At 40.4% G+C, this 13,949-nt stretch overlaps 1 protein-coding gene across 1 annotated transcript in view; it reads left to right on the forward strand.

Moving 5' to 3' along the window:
• SCN5A (sodium channel, voltage gated, type V alpha subunit) overlaps nt 1-13,949 on the forward strand; it is an 87,720-nt gene that overhangs the window by 56,483 nt on the left and 17,288 nt on the right. The window contains 1 exon segment of the mRNA XM_014534938.1: nt 12,293-12,466. Within this exon segment, the coding sequence (XP_014390424.1) occupies nt 12,293-12,466 (174 nt within the window).

Raw genomic sequence — 13,949 nt, forward strand, 5'->3', positions numbered from 1 at the left:
CCCGCCACTGTGCCCGGCTTCAGGCTGATCCAATGCAACTCACGGTTCTGGCTGAGACGACAGTGGTGGCTCCACTTACACCAGGTTTTCCAGGGCTGGAGACCAAGCTGTGCTGTTCACACATGTTTATATTTCACCCCACACCAGGCTTCTGTAGAAACATTAAGTAGCTCGCCCAAGGCACCGCCACCCACAAGCAGCAGGTGTGGCATTTGAACCCAGACAGTCCTCGGTCCTGACCTTCCATTGGTTCAACAGGTCTTCTCCAAGCTCTCCTCTGTCTGCTTCTGGGAGCCATGGGAGAGCAACAGGAGGAGGAGACGCTGGCCCTGGCATCAGGGGATCCCTATCTAATTGGGGAAACCAGACTGAGCAGGTTTGAGAGAGCCAGAGATCAGTTCAAGAAAGTTGAGCAAAATTGAGTAGATGACTCAGGGAGATGGGAGGTCAGGGGGAACTGGAGCAATCAGGAAGGCTTCCTGGAGGAAGCAGATGGAACAGGACTGTGGAGGACAGGGTGGTTTATTGAGCCCTAGAGAAGCAGTGTGGCCTTCCAGGGATGCCGTCATCTGGCTCCCAAGCACCCAACTCTGATCTCTCAGATCCCCTAGTAGAAGAAATGGAACAGCCCTAGAGAGGGCTCTAGAAGGTGCTGTTGAGCAGGCAGAAGAAACAGAAACTTTCCTGACCCAGAGGGAGCAAGCACCTGATCTTGTTGGGGATGAGCGACTGGCAGGAATGCTTGGGGCTACAGAGAGAGAAAGGGTCACTGTGATCCAAGACTCTGGGCCTCCCGTCTGTGATGCCCCCGGTGGGGCAGGCCATGAGGAGGACTGTGGCTGTCACTTCTAGACCCCTGACTGCCCCACTCCACCCTGACTGCCCCACTCCTGTTCCGGGGTTGGCCCAGACCCATGGCGTGCAGACTCCGCTGTTTTACCATTGGCAGCTAGAGCGAAAGCTCTGCAGACTTCCGAGAAGGATGATTTGACAATATGTTAACAAGTTTTGTTTTTAAACAACCACAAACAAGGGCAGCCAGAGCCACTTAGTCTGGGCTGTGGAGGAAAAACTCAGCTTGGCATACGTGGGGAGGAGTTTTGGCAAGCAAAGATGCATCTAATCAGGGTAGGCAGCCAAGCAGTGTTAAAAAAAAATGTCGATGATATACTGAGAAAAGAAGTCTCAGTGTGTTATTTCAAGTTATAAACTTGTTTAACAGAAAGCAGACTATATATCCCTTCCAAATTACTGAAAGAAAACATAGATCTTACAGTAAAAGATAGGGGAAAAAAATAAGCAACAAGGAAGCATTAAATCAGAAAACATAAAGTAATATGGCAGAGGCAAGATCAAACATGTGTTTTAAAAAAAAATAAGCAACAAGGAAGCATTAAATCAGAAAGTAATATGGCAGAGGCAAGATCAAACATGTGTTTTAATAATAAATGTAACTGGATAAAATTCATCTTTTAAAAGAAAAGGACTCTGAATGGATTTTTTTAAAAAGCTTCAGCTATTGCTCTCGAATGACAGTCCTGGAACACTGTGACTCAGAAATATTAAAAGTGAAATAATAAGGTATTTCAGGCAAATGAAAACAATGACAACCAAAACCAGAGTGCTTTTGTTATCGCTTCTCGGCCTTTTGGCTAAGATCAAGTGCAGAGTGCTTTTGTTTGTTAATATTAAACAAGGTTGAGTTCAAGGTAAAAAGCTTGAGATATAAAACAAAAAGGACTCCTATTAGTTATTGACAAAGCAAAGAGAAAGAACAAGACAATAGGAAATCTAAAATATATATACATATATATAATTACTAAATCTGATCTAATAATAATAATAGCTAACACTTAAATAGTGAGTCAGACTCTGTTGCAAACGTGTTACAAACATTAATTCATTTAATTCTCACCATAGGTATTATAAAGCCCATCTTACAGATAAGGAAACTGCTAGATATAGCAAAAAAGAAAGATTAAAAACAAACCCTTAGAAATGTAAAGGTCATTGTAAAATAAACCTTGGGGTAAACAAAAGCTATTTTGCTGGTAGATTCATGGGTGTTGATTATATTAATAACTAGGCAAATAAATAAAATAGACTATACATGGACCAGAGATGACAGTGTGCTATAAATCACACATTGTGACTCAACCAGTTATGTCCACCTGAAATCTAGAAAAATAAGAAATGAAAAATAGAGGTAGATAATATTGCATGTGAGATTCAGCCAAAGCTGAAATAAGAATAAAATTCAGAGACTTAAACAATTTTGTTATTTAATAGACAGAATGTAAACTAATTACTTAACTCAATAAATTAGAAATATAAAAGCAAAGTAATCTTAAGAAAAGCAAAGGAAGTGATTAATAAAATAAAGACATAAATTAATAAATTAGCAAATAAATAAAAAGCAAGACTGATAAAATTTCAGAGTAAAACAAACAAAGAGAAAACCTCACATCTCCAAGAGTGGAAATCTTTCACATTCTCAAGGAAGAAAATAATTCCAGTCCTATTTAAAATATTCTAGTATATGAAAACAAATGGAAAGTCTACAAATTATTTTTATGAACACTAAATAATGCTGATTTTTAACAGCCTAAGCATACCAAAAGGAAAATTATAGACCAGTTTTCATATTCCATACTTATAGTGATGCAAAAATCCTAAAATATATGCAAATAGGATCCAGCAATATATTTAAAAGATTAAGTATATCATAGTTAGATATACATCAAAATGATACCACATTAGAAAATCTATTTATACAATTAGGACAAAGATAAGAAATTATCTCAACAAATTCCTGATTTTTAAAACTTTTTCTGTCAAGAACAGAAATAAAATAGATTTCCTTAATTTAGTGAAAAACACTCTCAAATTAACTTCTGTCATCATCATTAGCAGTAAAACACTTGAACATTTTTATTAAAGTCAGAAATAAGAAAAATGATGATTTAATTACTTTTTAGTTGTTGTTCATTACTTAATAGTAATCTTGAAGTACTAGCCACTGCAAATAGTGAGGAAAATTAAGCATACAGTAAAAATAAATAGAAATGTATCATTACTTTTAGATAATGATTGCATAGAAAAATGTTAAAATTTATTAAAAGCATTATATGGCCAATCATAAAATATATAAAGAATTGTTGCTATTGTCGTTGTATACTAACAGAAACCTTTTAGTCACAGGTAACATTTCTCAAATATTCCTAACATGCCAGGCATTATAAACAAAATAACTTGGAATAAATATAACATAATATGTACTAGTGGCCCGGTGCACGAAATTCGTGCACGGGGCGGGGGGGAGGTAGTTATCCCTCAGCCCAGCCTGCACCCTCTCCAATCTGGGACCCCTCCAGGGATGTCTGACTGCCGGTTTAGGCCCGATCCCTGAACCGGCAGTCGGACATTCTTCTCACAATCCAGGACTGCTGGCTCCTAACCACTCGCCTGCTGCCTGCCTGATTGCCCCTAACCACTTCTGCCTGCCAGCCTGATCACCCCCTAACTGCTCCCCTGCTGTCCTGATCACCCCCAACTGCCCTCCCCTGCTGGCCTGATCACCCCCAAGGCTTTTATTAGTATAGATAAGAGGCCCATGAAGAAAACTTCAAAACTTTGCTAAGGAATGTAGAAGGAGGCAAATAGGTAAGTATGCTATAAATATATGCTAGTTTTGGGTAGGAAGGCTGTGTAACAGTTAATAAATTTAATGCAATAACAATAAATTTCCAACATCTTTAAGGGAATTTGCAAAAATGTTGCCAAATTTTATCTTGAAAATTACTAAAAATGACCAGGAAAATTTATATAATACTAATTCAAGTACAGGTAGAGAATAGAATCACATAGAGAGGTCTGAAATTAAGGGTAGTATATGATAAAGGTAACTTCTGTGGATTGTGAAGTGGATTCTTAAATAAAGTATTGGGACAGTTGACCAGTCACTCCGAAAAATATATTAAAATGTTTGCTCTTTACCAGAATTAGATTTTTTAAATTGTAATATAATATACCCTCGATTTTGCGGACCTCGATTTAACAGACTTTCGATTTAACGGAAATAATTTCCAGTCCATATGTCGTATGTGAAAATGAATACCCTGTTAATTTTTAAATGCTTTTAACCAATATTTGTTTATAATTAAATTAACAGGTTATTTTTTTGTTATTAATTCGCTGTTATTTTTAACAAATTTCAGCAAATAGGCCATATGTTAGAAAAAACACTGTAGTAATTTCACCAACATAAATAAATATTACATACCGACAGCTATCGTCTGCATATTTAAAGCCAAGAGTCACTGCTGTAAATGAATGACTAGCACGTGGTCAATCCACCCGGAGCACAGGGATGGGTTGTGTGGTCACGTGGTGTGACTTTCTGCAGTAGTTTTAACCGTGCTGTGTGCTAAGCCACACCCCCGCTGTGTGCTAAGCCACGCCCCAGCTGTGTGCTAAGCCACACCCCCGCTGTGTGCTAAGTCACGCCCCAGCCGTGTGCATTTGTTTACTCTCAGTGACCCGGGAATGCAGGCATTTGCTAGACCTATTCTGTATACATTTTAAACTACTGTAATAAATATAGAAAACTTTCCTGTGAAATTTAACTTTTTCATGTGTACCTAATTTTAAGTACACACATTTGTCTACATAAGTAAAAACAGGCAAACCAACTAATTTGTCAATTCTTTAACATAGGCATTCGGAAAACCTCCTTTATTCTATAAAGGACTTTCGGCTTTAACGGGCACCCCTTCATCCAAATTAGTCTGTTATGTCGAGGTTTTACTGTATAAAGCAATGAAGCCAGAAAGTTTTGTGTGGTTTTTTTTTTAAAAGAAAAGAAGGGTCATTTTTTTTTCTAGACTTGGAATAGGCAAGGGCTTTCTTAACATGATGCTAAAGGTTTTACTAAATGAAAATCATAATAAATGATCTAATTATATTAAAGGATATAATAAATGTAGACGAAGTGTAGAACTTCAGTATGGTAAACAAAAGGAGATGAGATTGAAAGGCACACAACTAGGATAAAGTGTATCAAATGAAGAGTTAATGTCCCCCAATAAACCAGACACTCAAGAAAAATAAAAATAAGCAGAGGGGATGAGCACTGCAAATACACATCCAAGGGAATGATGTCAGCATCACGAGCACTAAAGAAAAATGGAACCAAGTACCGTTTGTTCATGAGGCTGGGAAGAGTGACAAAGGAGACACACCCCCAGTGTGGGTGGAGTGGCGAGGAAAGAGCCACCTTCCTGCATTGTGGAGGGGGGGGGGTCACTAGGTGTCCCCCTCTGAGGCCCTGGTCCCAGTCTGTACCAAAGCACACCTTTGACTTTCACCCCAATTCTAGAAGGTTACCCTCAATAGGTAACCAGATGCGTTGTTCATTGCAGTGTTGTTCCTACTGGGAATAAATTGGAAACAATGGAAATGTTCCTTCTTGACTAAATAAACAGTAGTATTATGAAATATTATGCAGCCTTTTAAAAGAATGATATTGTACGTAATCACCTCATTGAGTTGATAAGTGTCCACAGAAGACTGTTTAGTGGGAAAAGACGTTTCAAAGCAAAGACATTTAGTATATCTTATAGTAAAATTGTGCACTTACACACACACACACACACACACACACACAAATGGTGCCAAAAAGAATGTTCGCCTAAATGTTAGCAGTGGCTACTCTAGTGTCATGAAATTGGAAGTGCCTTTTATTTTCTTTATAATTTCTAGATTATTTTTAAATAATATGTTTTTATTGATTTTAGAGAGGAAGGGAGAGGGAGAGGGACAGAAACATCGATGTGAGACTGGCACATCGATTGGCTGCCTCCTGCACATCCCCTACTGGGGATCCAGCCTGCAGCCCAGACATGTGCCCTGATCGGGAATCAAACCAGCAACCTTTTGGTGCATGGGAGGACGCTCAAGCAACGAGCCACACCGGCCAGGGCTCCGTGTTATTTTTTTTTTTAATAAAAAGCATACAGTTTTATAATCAGACAAAACTCTTTCTTGAACAACTCCCCAAGTCCATACTGGGACCTGAGTTTCCTGTTGCCCTGTGTACACTGGCCGGATTAGCCACGTGTAGGGCTCAGCAGCGCAGGCTCGGGCACTGCGGACAGCGCCGGCCCCTGGACCACTGCTGCTCACGGGGGCCCTGCAGTCAGCCAGGGAGGCCCAGAGCCACAGGGGGAGGCCGCTCCCAGGGCCCTCGGTGACGCGATCAGTTGCCTGGACTGGGAGGCTGGAGGTGGCAGAGGGCAGCTGGGAGCCATGGGGGTTTCTCTGTTAGCCCAGGAATTTGGGTTGAGGCAGGAATGAGGAGGTGCAGAGAAACAACTCTGAGCGTTTTAGAAACGTGGACGCCTCGATTCTGGACTGCAGGGGGTTTGGCTGCATCTGGTCCTGTGTTTCCTAACTTCGCGGTTACAAACTGTCCCTGCCATCATCTACGTCAGGGTTTCCTTAGATCAACTCTGAGCGTTTCTGTTTGGTTTGACATACTTATTCTAAAGCAGCGGTTCTCAACCTGTGGGTCGCGACCCCTTTGGCGGTCAAAGACCATCCTGCATATCAGATATTTACATGACGATTCATAACAGTAGCAACATTACAGTTATGAAGTAGCAACGAAAATAATTTTATGGTTGGGTCACAACACGAGGCACTGTATTTAAAGGGCCGGAAGGTTAAGAACCACTGTAATCTAAAGGAAACTTCTAATGATTGTTGCAATCAGAAACCAATATTCTTTCCTATGAAAAGTAGGTAACGGCATACAGGAGAGTGAAAACAGAACCAGTTTTATGTTGTTTCCTGCAGAGGGCTGTGAGCTGAGCCTGCACGCCCTCCCTCGTTAAAATGGGAGCTCAGCAAGTTCTAGAAAGGTCTTTAAAATGCCCTAGTCCCACCCCCCCGCAAAAAAAAATTTAATTAGTTAATTAATTAAACAAAATGCCATGTCCACCTGAAATCTAGAAAAATAAGAAATGAAAAATAGAGGTAGATAATATTGCATGTGAGATTCAGCCAAAGCTGAAATAAGAATAAAATTCAGAGACTTAAACAATTTTGTTATTTAATAGACAGAATGTAAACTAATTACTTAACTCAATAAATTAGAAATATAAAAGCAAAGTAATCTTAAGAAAAGCAAAGGAAGTGATTAATAAAATAAAGACATAAATTAATAAATTAGCAAATAAATAAAAAGCAAGACTGATAAAATTTCAGAGTAAAACAAACAAATAGAAAACCTCACATCTCCAAGAGTGGAAATCTTTCACATTCTCAAGGAAGAAAATAATTCCAGTCCTATTTAAAATATTCTAGTATATGAAAACAAATGGAAAGTCTACAAATTATTTTTATGAACACTAAATAATGCTGATTTTTAACAGCCTAAGCATACCAAAAGGAAAATTATAGACCAGTTTTCATATTCCATACTTATAGTGATGCAAAAATCCTAAAATATATGCAAATAGGATCCAGCAATATATTTAAAAGATTAAGTATATCATAGTTAGATATACATCAAAATGATACCACATTAGAAAATCTATTTATACAATTAGGACAAAGATAAGAAATTATCTCAACAAATTCCTGATTTTTAAAACTTTTTCTGTCAAGAACAGAAATAAAATAGATTTCCTTAATTTAGTGAAAAACACTCTCAAATTAACTTCTGTCATCATCATTAGCAGTAAAACACTTGAACATTTTTATTAAAGTCAGAAATAAGAAAAATGATGATTTAATTACTTTTTAGTTGTTGTTCATTACTTAATAGTAATCTTGAAGTACTAGCCACTGCAAATAGTGAGGAAAATTAAGCATACAGTAAAAATAAATAGAAATGTATCATTACTTTTAGATAATGATTGCATAGAAAAATGTTAAAATTTATTAAAAGCATTATATGGCCAATCATAAAATATATAAAGAATTGTTGCTATTGTCGTTGTATACTAACAGAAACCTTTTAGTCACAGGTAACATTTCTCAAATATTCCTAACATGCCAGGCATTATAAACAAAATAACTTGGAATAAATATAACATAATATGTACTAGTGGCCCGGTGCACGAAATTCGTGCACGGGGCGGGGGGGAGGTAGTTATCCCTCAGCCCAGCCTGCACCCTCTCCAATCTGGGACCCCTCCAGGGATGTCTGACTGCCGGTTTAGGCCCGATCCCTGAACCGGCAGTCGGACATTCTTCTCACAATCCAGGACTGCTGGCTCCTAACCACTCGCCTGCTGCCTGCCTGATTGCCCCTAACCACTTCTGCCTGCCAGCCTGATCACCCCCTAACTGCTCCCCTGCTGTCCTGATCACCCCCAACTGCCCTCCCCTGCTGGCCTGATCACCCCCAAGGCTTTTATTAGTATAGATAAGAGGCCCATGAAGAAAACTTCAAAACTTTGCTAAGGAATGTAGAAGGAGGCAAATAGGTAAGTATGCTATAAATATATGCTAGTTTTGGGTAGGAAGGCTGTGTAACAGTTAATAAATTTAATGCAATAACAATAAATTTCCAACATCTTTAAGGGAATTTGCAAAAATGTTGCCAAATTTTATCTTGAAAATTACTAAAAATGACCAGGAAAATTTATATAATACTAATTCAAGTACAGGTAGAGAATAGAATCACATAGAGAGGTCTGAAATTAAGGGTAGTATATGATAAAGGTAACTTCTGTGGATTGTGAAGTGGATTCTTAAATAAAGTATTGGGACAGTTGACCAGTCACTCCGAAAAATATATTAAAATGTTTGCTCTTTACCAGAATTAGATTTTTTAAATTGTAATATAATATACCCTCGATTTTGCGGACCTCGATTTAACAGACTTTCGATTTAACGGAAATAATTTCCAGTCCATATGTCGTATGTGAAAATGAATACCCTGTTAATTTTTAAATGCTTTTAACCAATATTTGTTTATAATTAAATTAACAGGTTATTTTTTTGTTATTAATTCACTGTTATTTTTAACAAATTTTAGCAAATAGGCCATATGTTAGAAAAAACACTGTAGTAGTTTCACCAACATCAATAAATATTACATACCGACAACTATCGTCTGCATATTTAAAGCCAAGAGTCACTGCTGTAAATGAATGACTAGCATGTGGTCAATCCACCTGGAGCACAGGGATGGGTTGTATGTCACGTGGTGTGACTTTCTGCAGCAGTTTTAACCGTGCTGTGTGCTAAGCCACGCCCCTGCCATGTGCTAAGCCACACCCCCGCCGTGTGCATTTGTTTACTCTCAGTGACTGGGGAATGCAGGCATTTGCTAGACCTAGTCTGTATACATTTTAAACTACTGTAATAAATATAGAAAACTTTCCTGTGAAATTTAACTTTTCATGTGTACCTAATTTTAAGTACACACATTTGTCTACATAAGTAAAAACAGGCAAACCAACTAATTTGTCAATTCTTTAACATAGGCATTCGGAAAACCTCCTTTATTCTATAAAGGACTTTCGGCTTTAACGGGCACCCCTTCATCCAAATTAGTCTGTTATGTCGAGGTTTTACTGTATAAAGCAATGAAGCCAGAAAGTTTTGTGTGGTTTTTTTTTTAAAAGAAAAGAAGGGTCATTTTTTTTTCTAGACTTGGAATAGGCAAGGGCTTTCTTAACATGATGCTAAAGGTTTTACTAAATGAAAATCATAATAAATGATCTAATTATATTAAAGGATATAATAAATGTAGACGAAGTGTAGAACTTCAGTATGGTAAACAAAAGGAGATGAGATTGAAAGGCACACAACTAGGATAAAGTGTATCAAATGAAGAGTTAATGTCCCCCAATAAACCAGACACTCAAGAAAAATAAAAATAAGCAGAGGGGATGAGCACTGCAAATACACATCCAAGGGAATGATGTCAGCATCACGAGCACTAAAGAAAAATGGAACCAAGTACCGTTTGTTCATGAGGCTGGGAAGAGTGACAAAGGAGACACACCCCCAGTGTGGGTGGAGTGGCGAGGAAAGAGCCACCTTCCTGCATTGTGGAGGGGGGGGGGTCACTAGGTGTCCCCCTCTGAGGCCCTGGTCCCAGTCTGTACCAAAGCACACCTTTGACTTTCACCCCAATTCTAGAAGGTTACCCTCAATAGGTAACCAGATGCGTTGTTCATTGCAGTGTTGTTCCTACTGGGAATAAATTGGAAACAATGGAAATGTTCCTTCTTGACTAAATAAACAGTAGTATTATGAAATATTATGCAGCCTTTTAAAAGAATGATATTGTACGTAATCACCTCATTGAGTTGATAAGTGTCCACAGAAGACTGTTTAGTGGGAAAAGACGTTTCAAAGCAAAGACATTTAGTATATCTTATAGTAAAATTGTGCACTTACACACACACACACACACACACACACACAAATGGTGCCAAAAAGAATGTTCGCCTAAATGTTAGCAGTGGCTACTCTAGTGTCATGAAATTGGAAGTGCCTTTTATTTTCTTTATAATTTCTAGATTATTTTTAAATAATATGTTTTTATTGATTTTAGAGAGGAAGGGAGAGGGAGAGGGACAGAAACATCGATGTGAGACTGGCACATCGATTGGCTGCCTCCTGCACATCCCCTACTTAAGTACACACATTTGTCTACATAAGTAAAAACAGGCAAACCAACTAATTTGTCAATTCTTTAACATAGGCATTCGGAAAACCTCCTTTATTCTATAAAGGACTTTCGGCTTTAACGGGCACCCCTTCATCCAAATTAGTCTGTTATGTCGAGGTTTTACTGTATAAAGCAATGAAGCCAGAAAGTTTTGTGTGGTTTTTTTTTAAAAGAAAAGAAGGGTCATTTTTTTTTGCCCAGACATGTGCCCTGATCGGGAATCAAACCAGCAACCTTTTGGTGCATGGGAGGACGCTCAAGCAACGAGCCACACCGGCCAGGGCTCCGTGTTATTTTTTTTTTTAATAAAAAGCATACAGTTTTATAATCAGACAAAACTCTTTCTTGAACAACTCCCCAAGTCCATACTGGGACCTGAGTTTCCTGTTGCCCTGTGTACACTGGCCGGATTAGCCACGTGTAGGGCTCAGCAGGGCAGGCTCGGGCACTGCGGACAGCGCCAGCCCCTGGACCACTGCCGCTCACGGGGGCCCTGCAGTCAGCCAGGGAGGCCCAGAGCCACAGGGGGAGGCCGCTCCCAGGGCCCTCGGTGACGCGTTCAGTTGCCTGGACTGGGAGGCTGGAGGTGGCAGAGGGCAGCTGGGAGCCACGGGGGTTTCTCTGTTAGCCCAGGAATTTGGGTTGAGGCAGGAATGAGGAGGTGCAGAGAAACAACTCTGAGCGTTTTAGAAACGTGGACGCCTCGATTCTGGACTGCAGGGGGTTTGGCTGCATCTGGTCCTGTGTTTCCTAACTTCGCGGTTACAAACTGTCCCTGCCATCATCTACGTCAGGGTTTCCTTAGATCAACTCTGAGCGTTTCTGTTTGGTTTGACATACTTATTCTAAAGCAGCGGTTCTCAACCTGTGGGTCGCGACCCCTTTGGCGGTCAAAGACCATCCTGCATATCAGATATTTACATGACGATTCATAACAGTAGCAACATTACAGTTATGAAGTAGCAACGAAAATAATTTTATGGTTGGGTCACAACACGAGGCACTGTATTTAAAGGGCCGGAAGGTTAAGAACCACTGTAATCTAAAGGAAACTTCTAATGATTGTTGCAATCAGAAACCAATATTCTTTCCTATGAAAAGTAGGTAACGGCATACAGGAGAGTGAAAACAGAACCAGTTTTATGTTGTTTCCTGCAGAGGGCTGTGAGCTGAGCCTGCACGCCCTCCCTCGTTAAAATGGGAGCTCAGCAAGTTCTAGAAAGGTCTTTAAAATGCCCTAGTCCCACCCCCCCGCAAAAAAAAATTTAATTAGTTAATTAATTAAACAAAATGCCTGGCCCAGGACTGAGACTTGCTCTGTAATGTGAGGGAAGAAGTGTTCTCACTACACTCCGCCCTGTTATCCACTCACCGCGTCAGGTCATTTCCTGGCCCGCCCATGGCCCACGCTCCTGGGAGAGCTTGCTGGCCTGTCCGAAGCCGACCCTGGACGAGTCCCCTCCACTAGCGTCTCAGCTGTGCCCTCCCCCCCGCCCCCCGCCCTCCTGAGTGGCAGTTACTGTGAGAGTTGATGCCTTGGGCAGGGTGGCACTGGCCGTGGTCGGGACGCCATGGGCCCTTGTCCCACCTGGTCCGCAGGCCTTCGAGGACATCTACCTGGAGGAGCGGAAGACCATCAAGGTTCTGCTCGAATACGCCGACAAGATGTTCACTTACGTCTTCGTGCTGGAGATGCTGCTCAAGTGGGTGGCCTACGGCTTCAAGAAGTACTTCACCAACGCCTGGTGCTGGCTCGACTTCCTCATCGTGGACGTGAGTGTGGCCCTGGAGGGAAGGGTGAGGGGAGGCCATCACCAGCGCGGCAGGAGCTGAGACGGAGCCGAGGGACAGAATGGCTGGGCTGTCGGGAGGCTGGCTAAAGTGGAGACACTTGCCCTAACCGGTTTGGCTCAGAGGATAGAGCGTCGGCCTGCGGACTGAAGGGTCCCAGGTTCGATTCCCGTCAAGGGCATGTACCTTGGTTGCAGGCATATCCCCAGTAGGGGGTGTGCAGGAGACAGCTGGTCGATGTTTATAATTAAATTAACAGGTTATTTTTTTGTTATTAATTCACTGTTATTTTTAACAAATTTTAGCAAATAGGCCATATGTTAGAAAAAACACTGTAGTAGTTTCACCAACATCAATAAATATTACATACCGACAACTATCGTCTGCATATTTAAAGCCAAGAGTCACTGCTGTAAATGAATGACTAGCATGTGGTCAATCCACCTGGAGCACAGGGATGGGTTGTATGTCACGTGGTGTGACTTTCTGCAGCAGTTTTAACCGTGCTGTGTGCTAAGCCACGCCCCTGCCATGTGCTAAGCCACACCCCCGCCGTGTGCATTTGTTTACTCTCAGTGACTGGGGAATGCAGGCATTTGCTAGACCTAGTCTGTATACATTTTAAACTACTGTAATAAATATAGAAAACTTTCCTGTGAAATTTAACTTTTCATGTGTACCTAATTTTAAGTACACACATTTGTCTACATAAGTAAAAACAGGCAAACCAACTAATTTGTCAATTCTTTAACATAGGCATTCGGAAAACCTCCTTTATTCTATAAAGGACTTTCGGCTTTAACGGGCACCCCTTCATCCAAATTAGTCTGTTATGTCGAGGTTTTACTGTATAAAGCAATGAAGCCAGAAAGTTTTGTGTGGTTTTTTTTTAAAAGAAAAGAAGGGTCATTTTTTTTCTAGCCTTGGAATAGGCAAGGGCTTTCTTAACATGATGCTAAAGGTTTTACTAAATGAAAATCATAATAAATGATCTAATTATATTAAAGGATATAATAAAGGAGGACGAAGTGTAGAACTTCAATATGGTATCAGAGAAAACTCTTTCTTGAACAACTCCCCAAGTCCATATTGGGACCTGAGTTTCCTGTTGCCCTGTGTACACTGGCCAATGGTGCCAAAAAGAATGTTCGCCTAAATGTTAGCAGTGGCTACTCTAGTGTCATGAAATTGGAAGTGCCTTTTATTTTCTTTATAATTTCTAGATTATTTTTAAATAATATGTTTTTATTGATTTTAGAGAGGAAGGGAGAGGGAGAGGGACAGAAACATCGATGTGAGACTGGCACATCGATTGGCTGCCTCCTGCACATCCCCTACTGGGGATCCAGCCTGCAGCCCAGACATGTGCCCTGATCGGGAATCAAACCAGCAACCTTTTGGTGCATGGGAGGACGCTCAAGCAACGAGCCACACCGGCCAGGGCTCCGTGTTATTTTTTTTTTTT

The sequence above is a fragment of the Myotis brandtii genome, unplaced genomic scaffold (assembly GCF_000412655.1).
Source record: "Myotis brandtii unplaced genomic scaffold, ASM41265v1 scaffold134, whole genome shotgun sequence".
Taxonomy (NCBI): Eukaryota; Metazoa; Chordata; class Mammalia; order Chiroptera; family Vespertilionidae; genus Myotis; species Myotis brandtii.